The sequence below is a fragment of the Histoplasma capsulatum genome (genome assembly GCF_000150115.1).
Source record: "Histoplasma capsulatum G186AR genomic scaffold supercont2.2, whole genome shotgun sequence".
Classification (NCBI taxonomy): Eukaryota; Fungi; Ascomycota; class Eurotiomycetes; order Onygenales; family Ajellomycetaceae; genus Histoplasma; species Histoplasma capsulatum.
This window is the reverse complement of record NW_025544802.1, coordinates 1,178,416-1,195,533: the sequence shown is the minus strand read 5'-3', so window position 1 is coordinate 1,195,533 and position 17,118 is coordinate 1,178,416. Positions and strand designations below refer to the sequence as shown.

The following is a 17,118-nucleotide window of genomic DNA, read 5'->3' as shown; positions in this document are numbered from 1 at the left end:
ACTGTGCGCGCACAAAACACATTATTGAGGATCAAGGAGGAACTTCTTCAGACATAACATTTTTCGGCCGTGTGGAAAATATTGTGGTTGGAATTCCTCTTGCTTCGGTGTATATTTTAAGGCTTCCTACACACCCACCAAGCAACGCCCAGCCATAACAACAAGTGTCCCGACCGATCTCCCCCAACCCCAAAGACAACTTTTCAGTCCGTCAACTTCGAACTTCGAAACTGATTTTTTCACTCGTACCTTCATGCTGACCCTGTGCGGGTCTCTCCCTTATTCGCGATATTCTGGCCAACAGTGTTGAAATCAAACCTATCCTCCTGATTGTGCGATCATGGCCACTACATTTAATGGCCTTGGGGCCCTTACGTTACCGCAAGTCATTAACGCCCTTCAGAGGTTACAGGACAACCCGGAGCTTCTTGCCCGCGAGCGATCCGCATTCAGTGATCCTCCACCGCCATACGCGTCGGGAGAGACGACACAACCACCCAGTCCGCCTCGCCCCCTCACAGAAGCTGATCGACGAAGGGAGCGGCAGCGGCGCAAGGAGGAAAGGCTTAACTCGATGCCAGAACGTCAGTTCGCTTACCAGCGAAGGATAGAGGAGGAACGTCTGATAGACCAGAGTATGAGGCGGAAAACAAGACGAAAATATACACTGCCATTTAATAAGGATCTTACTTTCGCCACGAATGCAGTCGACAATGTCACCAACCGGTGGAAAGAGCAAGGGATATGGAATGATAGATGGAAAGCCCAGCCTTTGGGGCCACGCCGCTGGAGACATGAAGAGCCCCCTGAGCCAGATCTTGAACCAGAACTTGAGAAACATCCACATCATTCGGGACCTAATACGCTAGACCCACCGAAACCATGGCGGAAGATTGTTAATGCGGAGTCCATGGCTACCCAAGTCTCGCGTCCATACTATCAGTTTCTTTTCCAGAAATCTAAAGAGCGCGAATGGTTAGAAGACGAACTAGATATTGAACCCAGTGACATCGACACCAAAGCCTATGAGAATGTTAAGAATCGCTGGCTCGCGCAAAAGATCTGGAATCTGAAGTGGGGCCATATGCCCGGACTGACCTGGATTCACGAAGATCCCGACGACGATGACGACGAAGATGACTCTGAGAATTTAGGAAACCCTCCAGCAGGTGAATCAGTATCTCACAATCCTGTAGAAGGTGACAGCCAGCCAGTTCGCCGTGTCCGCTATAAGTACCGCTCAGATACTTTTGGTTCGATCGAAGTCACTTCCCCCTCCCCGGAACCAGCAGGGGAGGCTGGGCCTTCCCTAACTTCTCGGACAACGGAAGGCTCAAACGGAGATGCGCTTATAGATGCAAATGCATTTAACCTACTCAGCCCCGTACCCCAGAGCCCCAAAAATACAGAGGAACCACAAGAACCTCCTCGCCTCGCTTTTTATTCAAAGGGTAAATCAAAAAAAAGAAAGGGTGCCACTCAGACTCCCCCAGATCCCCCAGATTCTACATCATTCCAATTAAGGAAGCGGCTCCGCTCCACGTTTGGGCTGACTAGTACACCTCAGAGTCCGGTGCTTAATACAACAGGAAACTTACCAGCAGAAGATGAGGTTGCGGAACCATCTCCATCTACTCTGCCATCACGCAATGCAAACCCAGATTCAGGATCAAGAGAGCATCAACAACAGCCGCTTCGGAATTCCAGCATCACAAATAAAAGCTCAGTGTCTTGGGACACTTCAGTTGACACCAACAATATTTCACAGTCAAGCTCAAAGCAGAACAGGCGAGCGAACTCAGAAACACCTACCACTTTGCATAAACCTCAGTAGTTTTGAATAACAATCTCTTTGGCCAGTCTTGCCCCTGTGGGTAATGGACGTAGTGATGTTTGAGATAGTCAGATGTTGTTACAGCCACATTATGCCATCATAATGAAGTAAGTATGAAATGATTGAACACGGCCAAGAGTCAGTAGAATAGCTCTATAAAAGGAGTGCACTGACAAACCTAAATCTCAGGAGACTGATTTCTGCTTTCTAGAAGCCCTGTTGACCATTCCGTACTGTTGTGAGAGTAGTCCTCAATTAATTCAGCTGGTGAGTCCTGTACCTGTACCCATTTTCCTCAAACCCGGTTCTAGTAGTATGACATTCGTCATTAACTCTTTATCAGACAGACGTATCAATCTTTCAACATTTATATAACTTCCCTCGATAAAGCAGTTAGTCAGATGAAATTATTCTGTTTGCATATACAGATGAGACATACAGCAGATGAGATCCGGGTAATTACGTCGTATACCCTATTCGAGTTTTGAACACATTCCTATATTCCACCGCACCACCCTCCCCAGCAACACCACCTCCATCACCCATTTCTTCCCCACCGTCCGCAACAACCTCATCATCCCACCCACCAAAGCAATGACACCGCACTTGACTTCCGGCAACGTGAATTTCGCCCCGCGCTTGCTGACCGCGATGTCAGCATTGATGACGATCTCACAGCCGCCACCGTAGGCGAGGCTGTTGACAACGCAGATGGTTTTTCCACCACACACCGGGATAGGCCAACGAAGCCTGACGGGCGTAGTACTCGGTGCCCGGATGATTGGGAGTTTTTACCATTCCATCTTAGATTTTTGAAGTGTGGCTTTTGTTAGGGTATTGGATTTATGGCATTGAAATATTTTACTTTTTACTTTTTTTATTTCTTTTCTTTTCTTTTCTTTTCATTCTATGTTTTCTCCATTTGGTTTGCATTTTTGGGAATGATTGAGCAAGGGGCAGGTAGTTCTAGCCCCTAAGAATCACCACTACAACGCCCAGGCAGGAAATTTTATTTACTTCCTTCTACCTTAACAAAGCTCAAAAATAGTTAAGTTTATAAACTTACTTACCTTTTAAGTCAGCCCCAGCACAAAACGCTTCCCCTTACCCGTAATGATACCCACTCTTAACAACGGCTCTGCATCCATCCACTCCCACACCGCGTGCAGTTCCGCATGGCCGTGCGAGTTCACGCAATTGAGCGATTCAGGCCGGTTGAGTGTTACCAGTGGGATTTCCGGTGTTGGGAAAATGAGGAGACGGTGCTGGGTGGGCGGTGGGGGGTTGGTGAACTTTGGTAGGGTCATGTTGTCTCCTTTTCTCTCCTTTTTTGTTTTATAAATATATATTGATTCCGTAAATCTCCGGGTAGGTTTTGTGGGGAAACGGTGAAGGTAACAAATTGGGTAGTAGTTTGTCAGGCTCTGTCCATAGGTATGTTTATAAGGCTGTGTTCTAGTTTCTGGGAGGTCGAATCTGCGGCGGCTCGTGGAGTATTATTATAAGGGGTGAAGGAATGCAAAAACGTTATAAATGATGGCTCAGCGATATACTTCACCACTTTCTCGGCCACTTTGTACCACCACGCCAATTTAGTATGAGACATTACCTGTTTGTCCTGTTTGTCTTGGAGGTACTCCCAACGAGGAGAACACATCGGGTTGTTGTGCGGCCATTCAAGAGAGTGTTAGGCTTGTAAGATGCTCCGCGGCTCTCCTCAGAGTGGGAGAAACTACTGCCTACTGGTATGTATGTACAGTATCTTATTTGGTGCTGCCGAGTCTCTAACGCTAGCAAGCTTCTCACCAGATACAAGATGAGGTTAGGGAGGTCCTTATACGATGCTCCGAGCTTCTTCACTGGGTCAGGAGATAACGTCACTATCATGAGTTAAGATATTGATCAGATATATCTAGGACCAATGATAGCTATGGTGGTAGTCTAAAGTCTTCAATTTACTTAGAATATTGTGGTTCCCACACTATGCTGCAACTGGCGGTTGCAGTGGTGGTGGGATGGGCGATGGCCGCTGTATATATATGAGCGCAACCATTTGACAAATGGTTACGGAGACCCGTATCTGAGGATAGAGACGCCAAACAGAAACATTCATATCCCTCTTCAAATAGTGATATTCCCGGAACAACGGTATGCTTCCTCTCTTCCCATTGCGCTACAGAAATAACTGAGAGTCGAGTTACCACAGAATCCAACCCACCTCTGGTAGCTAGATATCAGGAACGGAAATGATCGCGAGAACCTGAGGATCCGCTCCACCTCCCCAACAAGCGACCGCGGACGACTCTTGCAACTGCTGCTGTTGAGAGCTCTGCTGTTGAAGTCACACCCGACCAAGAGTTACTAAACCGCGTCTACGAGAACAACATTAATCCAATCGACTGTTGGATTCAGCAAGGACATTGGCCTAAAAAATACTTCAGGCAGGGCAACATGGATCCCCTGCTTGCAAGGAAGAAGTCGTCTTCTTTTCGCCGCAAGCAATCGGAATCTGGCTCTGTCTCCATACCTAGTGATCAAAAACTAAGGGACGAAAAGAGGGCTCCATACAGGAGTCCGCGTTATCGAACTCTACTTGAATCAAAAGGCAGCTTTATGAAAACGGCGCGCGTTGGAATCACAGACGGAAGTAGCACTCTTATCAAATCCTGCTTGACACAGTCCCAACTGTCCCTGAGAATTCATTATTTCGAGATGAATTATTCCACACGACCTGTGAGAAGATTCAACACGAGAACGAACTCAGAGTAATTCGGGATATTGGGCTATTGATTGTCCCATTTGCAGACATTCTAGCTACGTGGCCACTCATCTGGAGCGCTAGAATGAAGGCGCTAATAAAGGCTGGAACAACAGCATCCCTTTCTGTAGACCCTGTCCACAACTTGATATCGCAGACGGACAGAATGCTCACAGCATGACTCTTGCAGTAAGAGGTGTTGTTGAGTTATTCAAACTGGTGAAGCGAGAAAAAGAGGTCGACCGAGAGATACTCCTCACATGGCCACTCAGTAGTGAGGATCTACAGTTACTGTGCAGTTCTTTGTGGTTCCCACACTATGCTGCGACGGTCGCAGTGTATAGGTGGTGGGTTGGGTGGCCACGCCCGCGAGCGCAAACTATTTAACAAATGGTTATGTTGGCTTTTTGCTATGGATAACCTAGTGGTCACAGTGCTATCTTACCACATCTTGAAGGAGATAAGACAAGTTTTTACCGCCATCCTATCCACAATTTCGTTTTTACCGCTCTGCATGGCAAAGAGAAATGGACAACATACAAATTCACAAGAAATGTTTATGATATATGGATGTCAACTCATTTTAAAAGAATATGCTCTGCAATTGATCAGATACCCTCTGATGTGAATTTTGAAGTCCCGCATCCAGGCCAATACCCCCAACAATCCAACCCCAAACCGGTGCCCGCACCCGGGGATGATGAGAGTCAGCCAAGTTAGCGCCATATTGCCTCGGCAGGTGTCATTAAATGGCAGGTGCCTCCTTTGCAGAACGAACACAAATATTCAAAAGGCCAAGAAAGGAGCAGTAACTTTCATCTTCACACAAAAGGGTTCTAGAGAAAAACTGTACTTAGGAAAGTACTTGCTGAAAGCAAGGTAAATTCCTGCATGATTGGCATCTATATAAATACTCACTATAACGATGTGACAGTTAACCGGCGGCTGAGTATGGCAGTTTTCACTGCTGCTTTTGATCTGCTAACTACCCAACCTTGATCATCATTTGAGCCTATCCTCATAGCTGCAATGCTTCCCTCTACACATGGCCATGATTTTGAAGTGTATTTTCATAGCTTTCAGTCATCCTTGCTCACCCACTGTTCTTCTTTTGAAGAGAGTCATTTTTTTTTAACACTTCACTCTATTGATTTTGATGAACCCTTTCTCTCAAGTCATGTTATTCTCTCTATTTTTAATTCTCATCACTCTCATTATACTGTTTATGACTCTCTTGTCTTCTCTTCTTTGTAGTACTACTCTATTAATTCTATTCATAAAAAGTGTTTAAGTCTTTCATTATTTATTCTATCCCTGTTTACTGTCAGCTCTTCTTGAGTTGCTTTCACTGTGATTATTGTAAGAATATAAAATGGATTTTTGTCGATTGAATAGTTTCTGTTGAAGTGATACGAGAAGATGCCAACTTCAAAGAGCTGTCACAACAGGCCTAGAATTGCTTGCTGACCAATGATGGGTGCGGAACCAGGTCTCAGCACCCCACTAACCAGCACAAAAGATCCCATATATAAATCAGTAGGGTAATAGTATTTATTCAAAACACCATCATTTTTACATGAGGCTAAACCATATAAGAAAGGTCTTTGCCGCAAGGGCAGCTTCCAGAATCCCTCTATTGACTCGAGGAAGTAATCAATCGATCAATCAATCCTGCATGATTTGGAGAGAGAGCAACTCGGGAACCACAAAAAAAGCGAAAAAGAATTTTACCTCCCCGACAGGGAATCGAACCCTGGTCTCCCGCGCTCGTCAGTCTGACAACTGAATGACAAGCGGAAATCATCACCACTAGACCATCGAGGATATTTCACAGATAGCCTGTCGACGCGAATTGACCCTATCCAATTGGGGGGTAGTATTATTGGTTAGTTGCCAGGCTTTGGTGAATGTTGCGAAACAAAATCAGTTTAGTCGTGGATATATTGTCCAACGCTCACATTCCCAACAACTTACAGTCCATTTTCCTAAGAGCATTTCGCTGAGGGCCCACGCGCGTAGAGAATATTTATATTTTGTTTCGAGATGCTATAATTTTCACGGAATATCTTTTTTTCTTCGGCATGTACTTTAAAAAATTTGTGTCAATGCTATCCAGGTTGACTCTAGGTAACATGATCATTTTGAGTGCATCGCGTGCTTCACATACCAGAACGTCAGCAAAGAGATTGTATTAGAGTGTACAATTTGGGTTAATTTTGGTCGTTAATTTTCTGCTCCAATATATCCAGAGAGGGTATATGCGTAAATCTTTCCATATCCTGGACTGAAGAAAGGGGGTGAGAAAAAACATAAAGAATAAACGGGTGTATCACGTCGCTTATATGATACAAAGTAAACGTTTCCCCCTTGAGGCATGAAAATTGAAATGGCAAGTGAGAAAGAAATCCAAACTCCATTAAATGCATATGCCATAAGTCACAAGTTGCAAGTTTGATGGATTTGAACTACATGAAAAGGCATGTAATGCTCACGCAAGTGAACCTATCCGACGACGTTTGTCTCTGTCCTGGAAAGGTGATGGGCTTCGCTTTCTTCTGTGTCTGTCGTCGTCGCGGTAGCGATCCCTACGTCGTGGAGATCGAGGAGCGGATCTGGATCGTGAAGGCGAACGCTGTCGGGATCGCACTCTTGACCTCGACCTCGACCTCGATCTTGATTCAGACTGCGACCGTTGCCTGGCCCGTGGCCGATCTCTAATGGCGCTGGAGTTGGCTCCCGTAGGACCAAAAGGCTTATTCCTATCCCCATCACGCTGGTCAGGCAGGAATCTGTCATCAGCTATCCCGAATCTTGAGGCGTTGTTCGATGCCACGGAGCGATTATATCCATCTACCCCCCAGCGCCCCGTATCCTCCGTCTTGAGATCTCGATACTTCGTCCTACCCTTTCGACCAATCTTGGTCACATCTCTGACCTGTAGATATTGTGGCAAAGTTTCACGATTCTTCGTCTCATCCATATATCGGCTTCCCATTAGATCGCGACGATCCAGCCCCTTGGCTTCCATGTCATCGTGATAAAATACACCCTTATGGAAATATCGTTGCATAAATCCAGCTTTCCCCCTTCCGGCTTCGCGTTCTTCTTTTTGTTGCGTAAGGAACTCGCGGTCCTCGCGTTCTCGCTCTTCCGTGGTGAGGTTTCGACGACGCTCGATCTCCTCGCGCTCTTTCTCCGCCTGCTCGATGGCTTCTCGTTCGCGCTTGACACGTTTCAGCTCTCGAAGTTTCCATGCGGCAAATTCAGCAGCCGGGTCAAGCCCATCAGTATCGTCTATTTGCTCTTCGTTTTCACCCTCAACGTTCTCATCATCGTCCCACGATTTCTTCCCCGCGGCCCGCTCTGCTGCCTCTTTCACTAGTTGGTCCCGAATTAAAAGGTCCGCTTTCTCCTTTCTTAGAGCGCTTTCAGCTGCGTCTTCTACACCTGGATCTGCAGAGGCGGCAGCCGGAGTCAAAGATTCCTTCCGTTGACTCTTCTTGATAAAAGTAGGTCGAAGCAATAGTCGCTTCGGAGTCTCGTCTTCCGAGCTTGATTCCTCTTCCACTTCGGAGCTTTCTTCACTTTCCTCTTCCTCACTTCCACTGACTTGATCGCCCGCTGTATGCGCTTGACGTCCTGGCACCTTTTTCACATCTCCCTCTTCCTCTTCCTCTTCGGTGACGAAGCCTGCTTCGTCCTCGCTTTCCCCATCTAATTTCACACCCTGCACTCCGCTTGTGATTTTCGATGTGGAGCCGGCCGGGAAGGATGTCGCTTTCGGCGGAGGGGCTCTCCGTTGTTCCCGCCGTAACCTCTCACGTTCTCTTCGCTGTTCTTCTTCATTATTAACTTCATCTTCGTCGTCATCTTCTTCCTCAGAAGATTGTTCTTCAACAATTGGTTTTCCCGGTCGGTAGCGTTGTGGCCTTTGCGGGTTCGCAGTCATACGACCCCGAGAGGATGGGAATGGAGGCGGCATGGCTACTCTGGACGGATGACTTATGGACAGTAACGTTAGGTGGCAATCATTACCAGGACGGCACGGTGCAGTGAGGAGAACCTCCGCGCAGAGGGCGGGATGCAAGGGGAAGGCGTGAAGCTGCTTGTCTCAAAGTACCAGTGCTTTTCTTGCCGATGATGTTTGGTTGCGACTTCGGATAATATATTTTCCGAAACTCAATATAATATCACACGGCACAGGTTTTGGAAATTTGTATAGAGTATGTTATCTGCTAATAGGAAGCAAGCCTGTCCTGTCCCGTTGCCGGTTTTACAAACCGAGCCCGAAAATGGTTTGCCTTCTTCAATTACCACACTCGGTGTGCTTTTTTCCAACACACAATAGGGCGCAGCTCCAGGTGATTAGCTCTTCCCGATAACTGTCACAGTCTGCACCATGTCGCCAGCGACGCCTCAGAGGTCCAACTCCAAATCTCTTAGCTTTGACCAGCATGTCGCCTTCCACGCATGAGGATTCTATGCCTCCGAAGTCTTTATGATCTTGTGCAAAAGATGGCAACCAAGATACCCAAAAATTTGAAGATTGTGTATTAGCAGATTGCAAACAGAGTTAGCTGCCGTTGTTATTGAGTACCGATACTGACCATCGAGTCTCCCTTTGATGTAGATTTAAGTATAGCCGAGAGAGACTGCGAGTATCCTTGAAATCATGGCTGACGGAGGCAGTTCGGCGGCTTGCCGAACCCAACTGAAGTGGTGAGGGCGGACTCGACGAAATATATTATGTCTTTCCGTTTTTCGACAGCTGCATACTTATATATGTAGAGCACTAAGAAAGAACAACCTCAATGAAACCCCACGAACTCATATATGAGGTAGCTCAACAAGTAGACTCTTACTCCTGTGGCAGTAGCCATGTCTAAGAGCGCGTCCAAAAAACAAGAAAGAATCGCGGGGACTGCAGCAAGGATCGAGAGAGAAACAAGAACAGTTGGACAGGGAAGAGAATGTAAACGCCTTGTCAAAGCGGCTGATTACGCCAAAAAGAAAGTCCCAGTAACCATATATATAACATAACATTGTCTTGTTACTTGGAAATCATTTCCCCTTTGAAATAACTTACTTCACCCCCGCCCTCTCCAACATCTTCTCCCTCTCCATAACACTCTCTCCAAACCGTACCAAAAACACTGTCCGGCTTGGCCACATCTCACTCCCCTGGTTATGAGCTGATACTTTCGCCTCAAATCCACATCCATCGCAGACCCCTTCAATAATCCCGGCTACATACGCCGCACAATTCAGCATGTTCATCTCACGCGGCACTGATATGTAGGTGTTGACGAGGGGGTCATTGTCTGTGATCATGTATTCATTTGGGGTGGCTGGGGAGACGGAATGTTCCAAAGCATCCGCTGGACGGGAGAATAGAAGTCGCCAGAGGGGGCCGTGTATTAGGTGCAGGAGAGGGAGGATGCGAAGGGGTCGGATAGGTTGGGTACCTGATGATGAGGAAGAGGATGTGAGACCGCCGGATGAGGAGCCGGAGAGGGAGCGGTAGAGAAGGAGATCAAGAAGACGGAGACCTAGTGGGTAACCTTGCTCGTTGAGGCTGGGGCATTGCAATCACGAGCGGTTAGAATGACTTCCTTACAGATACGGGGAAAGGTAATGATCCCGTTAATGGGAGGAGAGTATACACCCACCGCCTCTCCAGGTCCTGTATACCTGTGACGCGCCGCTGAGCGTATACGACCATCTCTGAAAAAAGGTAGGCGAAGCTTGCTTTGCTGAGCTCCGAGTTGCGGGTCCGGTTGAGATTTCGGTCATAAATTGTCTTCTTGGTGGAAGGGAGGCGCAACCCTGTAGAGGGCTGCGGTGTGTTTCTTGATCGGAGTTTTTCCTGTGAGTCCCCGAAATTGTTGCTCATGACTGTGCTTATCGAGGAGGCATGTGTGTGCTTGGTGGGAGACGCCATTGTATGGCCGTGGAGGGGAATAGAGCGTTGTCCAGTTGTTCTGGAAAATGGTTACGTAGCGGCTATTGGGAGGTTGCGATTGAAGTCATGACAATGATTGTAAAAATAAATTCATGTTCGGATGACCTTCATTTGTATTTATCTGTTGAGCTGTGGTTAAATGTTCTTCAATCTGTGGATTTCAATACCTCCGCCCAATAAAGCTGGCACTGGAGGTATTACGGTGAGCCATGCAGACACATATGCAGTCCGCCTCCAAATTTCCTCGTACTAGTTGATAACATGACGTCGTCTCCCTGATTAAGCTGGATTGAATAGATGTATACTTGAAATAAATAATTTGAAATTATACTGCCTATATCTCTGTTTAGTTGTTTACCCGACGCTGTTCTGACGTCAGAAATCTAAATCCCGGGGAAGATTTCTTTTTTGAACTCCACCAGAGATTTATTTTACTACTCACCCCTAATGTTGATGTATGATATGATAAAAATAGCAGTTGCCGGCTAGGATTTTGTCAAGACAAAAAAAAAAAAAAAAACTGGGATTACAAAAACTAGAGATGCCTGGTCAAGTTCCGTAAAACTTTTATATCTTTCCTTTGTCGGCATCGCAGCCCTTGCTAGCATCGAAGGCTTTTTGCCTTTGCCTTGAATTCCAATTTAGCGTCCTCGAGATACTCTGTATCCAGTCGTGACTTCGAGACGCGGAAGGGCTCACACAGGCAAAAGGATATCTTGAAGCCGAGATTGTGACGTAGTCCCCTGGACATAATTCCATTCTGTTACCAAGTTAGTCATCTTGGGAGCACGTTTGCTTGCTGGATCCTATTGAAAAAATTTTACTCAAGGGGTTGCTAATCTCACCGTTCGCGCCCATCAAATCCAGCCCACGAGCTAGTTCTGGCGTTGTAGGGCACTCCCACTCTGAGGACGATAGTATCAGGTAATATAATGGGTCGGAAATTAAGAGTATGAGCACATATAGCAGTAAGAAGAATAACGGGGTTTTCAGGATGTGACAGTGAGCCACCAGCTGCGAGGTTGTATGCTGTTGAACCGGTTGGAGTAGCAACGCATACACCGTCTGCCTGTACGGAGGTGAAATGCTCATCGTCACCGAATATTTCGATTGATGACATTGCTAAAGACATAGTTATTCTCTTGCTCTGTGAAAGGAATGAAGGAAAAGTATACCAGGTTTTGGCGAATGGGCTGCTAGGGGTAGGGAGATGCATGCGTACTTGGGTTCGGTCCTCGATCCACGACAACATCATTCAGAATTTGGATCATTTTGTCAGGGTGATGTGTGGTATCATCATCAGATTCCTCTCCGATCAGCTCTTCCACTAAATCCCTTTGTCCTACCTGATTGGGACGCGGCCTGCTCCTCATGATAGTGCATTCGAACCTCAACCTGAGGCTTACAGTGACACCGTCGCGAAAGGCCGTCTCAAGTGTCGATTGGTAGCGCTCAAAGTCGAAGTTGGTGAGAAAACCCAGCGAGCCCAGAGCAAAGGAAAGAACCGGAGGAACGACCTGCTGGAACAACCAGCTCGCATATAAAACCGTGCCGTCACCTCCTAGTGTAACTATAAAATCAAACGTTTGTGGTTTCTTCTTCACAAGACCCAAATCCCAATATTTCAGCCTTCCCTTTGCAGATGCCTCCTCCTCATGCAGTCCCGCAGCGTCAAATTGTTCATCATCTTCTAGTCTCTTCTCAACATATATCGTGTATGGCTGGTCCCGATCTTTTGATAAAAGCCACCGTGTGACCTGTCTTGTCAGAAGCACAAGGCATTGCTCCTGAGGCTTCGTAAGTATGAAAACACTTCTGACATTTAGTTTCATTTTAACGCTCCCTAGCTTTTTGGATAGTGCCCGGACGTTCCACGCCATGTCTGAAAGTTGTCTTTTGGTCAACAAGCGGGACTGTATTACATGAGGCACGTCATCACCTAATTGAGAAAAAGGTGATTTTGTCGTGCCTTTTGTTCCGTTTTCTCCGCTAACTCGTCCGAGCTGGAGTGCTTCAGGTTGTTCGAGAAGGGCATGGACAAAGCATGCAGAATCAATCCGCTGGTCTGCATGGCGACGGGAAAGTCTAGGAGCATCAGCGTCAGCAGAAATAAGGGATGATTTGCGAACATGTCCAGCGTCTTGGTCGAAGACAACCTATAGATCAAGTTGATTAGTGTTTGTAGGCCATCTCCAATGGGGTGCAGGAAGGCGCGCATGCGTTGATGGCGGAAGTTGAGAGTATTTACCTCAAGCCGTGTGGGTAATTCTGAGTCGCTATTGGACTCGATAGGATTCTCCATGGTAAAGCTATCAGACGAACGAATTATGTTGACTTGAAGATGAGCTAGAAATCGAGCTCTGCAAGATGTAGTGGAGACAACCTCTTACATCATCGACGCGCCTACCACAAGCCATGAACTAAATGCTCATACCTGAACCTCCTGTCCCGCTTTGGGTGGAAGGCAGCATCTGACAAGATAAGTATCAGCAATTCTCGGTCAGTCCACTAACATTATCCGGGACTCAGAGCCATATTTCAGATGCTAGTACTAGTATTGTTTGAAGGGATTTGAGCGACTTCAGCTCTCGAGTCAGCACATTTGCCGGGAAGCCCCTGCTGTCTGGCTCTCAGTTTAGTGCATGCAGATGGAATCTTACGCAGTCCAAGGCATTGCTTAACATTAACCCTTTCGTAGTATCTCATGAACGACATATCGAGCCCGCAGGGAGTCATTGTGGCATCCGCTCCTCTCTCCAGCTTCAGCAATATGTCCAAGGCTGGTCTTCCGTGAACGTGGCGTTTCATATATAATTAGCTATTGAAAAACCAACCAGCAATGGCCTCGAGAACCATTGAAAGACTTCCTCCTGAAATTTTAATACACTGCTGTTCTTATCTCAAAGGATCTATCGTGGACATTCAGAACCTCCGCCTCACGTCAAAATGGTTCTGTAACGCCAGTTCGAATTTCCTTTTTGATACACTCAGTATCAGGATCACCACGAAGTCGATATCGACACTGGAAGCAGTATCGAACCATCCTATTTTTCGCAAGTCTATCACAGCCATCAAGCTATGCCTATGTTTCTACGGAGACATCGAAGACCAGCGAGCGAGGATCCGCCTAATAGCAGAGTGTGACCTCCATTTCAATTCCATTGGCTGGACAGTTACAAGAGCTTTTAATTCGAGACAAAGGACGGTGGAGGCAGAACAATTCAATGGAATCCTATTCCGAATCTGTGAAATTAAGCAGGCTCTGAGTGCTCTGAAGTTGGAGGGAGCTGAAACAGTTTCTCCCTCTTTGGACATTGCAACCTTGCGGATGATAGCAAATTCTATTGAAAAATATAAAGCTCAATTTGCTGATCAACAAGTTGCCATTAAGCATGGCACTCATCTAGAAAGGATAGGGGTCGCTTTGTCCAGGTTCCGTCGTGTACTCTCGTTTAAAGTGCTGGGGAACATCGAAACAATAAATAAAAATAATTACAGAAGTTGTTCAATGGCTACGATCTTGGAGTGGCTAAATTCGGATGAGACATGTTCGAACATTATTTTAAATGTGATGGCATCTCGAGGTCAGTACCTGGCGTTTGACATCGAACAAAGATTTGCGCAATCTTTCAAAGGAATTTTCTCTCAGCTTTCCAAGCACAAAATATTCCCTTCCGTCTTTGCCGTCGAATTGGACGCTCCTAAACAAACACAACTTTTTCGACCGAAGAAAGCTGAATGCGATGCTATCAAAAGTGTCGTGCATAAGGCAGAACACTTGTCGTTTGCAGTGCGTTGGTGGTCGCAACAGAACCCTGAGTTTGGTTTCGTCATATCTACAGACCAGCACTATGAGGAGATACAACATTTTGCTAGCTTAACGAAGGCGTTTTTCGATACTGAGACTGTGCGCTCCGTGAATCTGGATATCCGTGATTATTCTCTCCATACAGCTCCACCGCATATCAGTCTGTATCGATTGCTTCCTGATTGCGAGTGGCCACACCTGCAGGCTCTATCACTCGTTGCCGTGCCATTCCATGAACAGGAGCTCCGGAAGACAGTAGATCGTCATCGAAACTCTCTAAAGATACTGGAGATGGACGGCCTGCAGCTACTCAGTGGAAGTTGGAGGGGTGCGCTTCGGATTCTGCGTGAATTGGATAAGTTGGAGGAGGTATCGTGGAGATGGCCGACTGGTGGAGAGCATGGAAACGGTTCCTCTGAGGATGATTTGATATTCCACTTCTCCGAAAAGGACGTTTGCCAATATCTCCTTAAAACAAAGGATACGGAGAACCCACTTGGGTTGGGGAATGTTTGACCGTGTTGTATTAGCGCTGCAGGAAATAGGTTAGAGACACTTGTCCGTCAACAAAATACATGTTCAAGCGAATTTCCGGCTGGTTGGTAAAATGTGGATATCATGGACCCCTTGAGGACGTTATTCAGCAAACTAAAGGAGGATTCTCCCGAGAACGAATACCTAACTACTTCGATAAACAAGGAAGGCCCAGTCATAATGGATGGGCAAATTTTTTTTTTTAGTTCTTCTAAATTTTGGCTCAATCGGCATCTCTTCCTACTCAAAACGGGGGTTTTACGATCGATTCGACCTTTTCACCACTTCTACTCTGTCAAGAGCAGGAGAAGTAGGTGATTGTCGTCCTGTTGTGCTCCTCTGCACTCGTTAAGAGCCCTTGAACTCTCATGCTCAACGGAAGAGCAACCTTGACAGGGAAGTGGCGGATATCGAGTTGTACAGGAGCTGGAAACCAAACAATGGAGATGCGCATACGGGACCTCCTTGCATGGTACTTTGTCTCACCTTGCTCTGAGCCGCTTGGATGCCGCTTGATGCCGCAATTCGCCCTGTGCGATTCATATGCTAATTGCGCAAATTGCTTCTTGTCTGGGAGAACGCGTATTTTTGAATGGGAGGTTCAAGGCTCCAACAAGGTTGCTAGGGGTGGAAAACGATATTCTTACACTGGCAACAAGGTTTGCAAGATGGAGCAGGCTTCAGATGACGACTTATGTTTCATTTTGAACGTCCCTTCAACTCAAAGAGTTTGAAATCCTTGGGTTGCTACTCTCATTTTCCCCTGCACGGTGCAGATTTAATAAAGCGGAATTTGTGCCGCCGACTACTCGATACATAGTTACTGAAAAATGTCCGAAGTTATTAACCATATTAATTTATCAGTATTTTTTCAAGACCCAAGGTTTTTCTTGTTCCGGTGTTGGGAGAGCGTTTCGTTGCAATGTAAGCTTAAGAGAATATTAATATCGTTTTCATACAACAGGCATTCCCAAATCATAAATGGCGACCTGGATGGAGGGACATAGAGATAGCCGTGATGTAATGAATCATACATAAATGTCATTATTTTCATCTTACTTTCGGATGTCTGCCTTGAATCGCTGGCTTATGCAGGATAGCTGGCCTATCAATCTAATCAACAACCATCTTACTTTACGAAATATTGAAACTCCATATGACGTGAAGCATCGGAAATAACATTCTCGTATGCCTTGGTAGGAAAACAGACCAGCCGTAATTTGTTATGTGCAGGTGTGCTGTATCTGTACGACGGATAAGTTAATATGAGCCGAAGGGCGGAAGAGGCCTGATGATTTTTTTTTTCTTTTTTTTTTTTTTTTCGTTTTGATTTCTTTTGGAGGTACGCAAGCAGGCTGTCAGGCACCTTGGATACATCTCAATTTCTTTTGACAATGAAGGGCGTCCAGTGGCAAAGTGGACGCCCATCTTTTCTCTTTTTTAATCTGACAAATAGGGGAGCGAACACCGAGTTGGACAAAGAGAGAGCTCCTGGACTAGTGCGGGTCTATTTTAAACCTCTGATTCAAAGTAGGGAATGAAGGCCGCTGGCTCAAAATCAATCCGCGGAAGGTAATTTCTGTAGCTGCTGAAACGGGTACTGTCAAGGAATAAATGGGCAGATGGAGGGGTGGATGGACATGGAGGTAGCAGGTAAGTGAAAGCGGAAATTTTCGTCTCCACAGGTGTGAACGAAGGAAGGGGTGGACAGAAAGGCCCTCTGACGTCGTAGCATGAAAGCAGCGAAGGATGCCTGAAAAATTACCAGCAAAACAGGGTTTTATTTTTGTCGTTCCTGTAAGTGGGGCTCTGTGGTAAAAGCATCAACTGGGGCCGATAATGGTTGCAAGAGAAAAGTAGAGGGGCTTATTGGCTTTTGAGGACGAAGACAATTTTGTCAATAAGCGAAGCCACACGTGGAGTTACAAGGGATATTTCCACTCATGTAGACAGCTCTTTCTGAGAGTTCTCAAGGTTCAGTTGGTCAGTAACAGGATGTGCGAGTTGAATTGGAAGTTACATCAGTCTCGATATCTGGGGGCTGTTCCCATTTGGTCCAATATTTCCTTCCACCTCCCTCAGGTGTCAGTTATATTTATGCATGAGCGTGTATTTTCAACAATATGCAAGTAAGCATGGAAGTTGTTGGTACCTGTCAGATCGGTCTCGACAGAAGCTATTTTGCATCGATATTAGCATTACATGTAACCTCAGAAGATGAC

The 17,118-nt window shown here is 46.2% G+C and overlaps 7 protein-coding genes and 1 non-coding gene across 8 annotated transcripts; 3 read left to right on the top strand and 5 right to left on the bottom strand.

Annotated features, from left to right (window-relative positions):
- Positions 1–340: 340 nt before the first annotated feature.
- On the top strand, positions 341–1,834 carry HCBG_01625 (uncharacterized protein; the record flags this gene model as incomplete). Its single annotated transcript, XM_045428674.1, has 1 exon — positions 341–1,834. One exon carries the CDS (start codon positions 341–343, stop codon positions 1,832–1,834), a length of 1,494 nt encoding a protein of 497 aa, XP_045290460.1.
- Positions 1,835–2,293: 459 nt separating this feature from the next.
- On the bottom strand, positions 2,294–3,141 carry HCBG_01624 (enoyl-CoA hydratase; the record flags this gene model as incomplete). Its single annotated transcript, XM_045428673.1, has 3 exons — positions 2,294–2,472; positions 2,566–2,637; positions 2,943–3,141. The coding sequence occupies 3 exons, from the start codon at positions 3,139–3,141 to the stop codon at positions 2,294–2,296; spliced, it is 450 nt and encodes a 149-aa protein (XP_045290459.1).
- Positions 3,142–3,534: 393 nt separating this feature from the next.
- Positions 3,535–4,979, top strand: HCBG_01623 (uncharacterized protein; the record flags this gene model as incomplete). Its single annotated transcript, XM_045428672.1, has 4 exons — positions 3,535–3,579; positions 3,644–3,697; positions 4,100–4,599; positions 4,709–4,979. 4 exons carry the CDS (start codon positions 3,535–3,537, stop codon positions 4,977–4,979), a joined length of 870 nt encoding a protein of 289 aa, XP_045290458.1.
- Positions 4,980–6,323: 1,344 nt separating this feature from the next.
- Positions 6,324–6,416, bottom strand: HCBG_11006. The gene has a single exon. It is a non-coding gene; the product is annotated as a tRNA-Asp (tRNA).
- A 664-nt stretch (positions 6,417–7,080) lies between these two features.
- HCBG_01622 (microfibril-associated protein) lies at positions 7,081–8,574 on the bottom strand (the record flags this gene model as incomplete). The annotated part of the gene is made up of 1 exon (XM_045428671.1): positions 7,081–8,574. The coding sequence occupies one exon, from the start codon at positions 8,572–8,574 to the stop codon at positions 7,081–7,083; it is 1,494 nt and encodes a 497-aa protein (XP_045290457.1).
- A 1,100-nt stretch (positions 8,575–9,674) lies between these two features.
- Positions 9,675–10,533, bottom strand: HCBG_01621 (BET3 family protein; the record flags this gene model as incomplete). Its single annotated transcript, XM_045428670.1, has 2 exons — positions 9,675–10,167; positions 10,262–10,533. The coding sequence occupies 2 exons, from the start codon at positions 10,531–10,533 to the stop codon at positions 9,675–9,677; spliced, it is 765 nt and encodes a 254-aa protein (XP_045290456.1).
- Positions 10,534–11,121: 588 nt separating this feature from the next.
- HCBG_01620 (uncharacterized protein) lies at positions 11,122–12,856 on the bottom strand (the record flags this gene model as incomplete). Its single annotated transcript, XM_045428669.1, has 4 exons — positions 11,122–11,314; positions 11,400–11,676; positions 11,777–12,710; positions 12,803–12,856. 4 exons carry the CDS (start codon positions 12,854–12,856, stop codon positions 11,122–11,124), a joined length of 1,458 nt encoding a protein of 485 aa, XP_045290455.1.
- A 537-nt stretch (positions 12,857–13,393) lies between these two features.
- On the top strand, positions 13,394–14,878 carry HCBG_01619 (uncharacterized protein; the record flags this gene model as incomplete). The annotated part of the gene is made up of 1 exon (XM_045428668.1): positions 13,394–14,878. The coding sequence occupies one exon, from the start codon at positions 13,394–13,396 to the stop codon at positions 14,876–14,878; it is 1,485 nt and encodes a 494-aa protein (XP_045290454.1).
- Between the last annotated feature and the right edge of the window lie 2,240 nt (positions 14,879–17,118).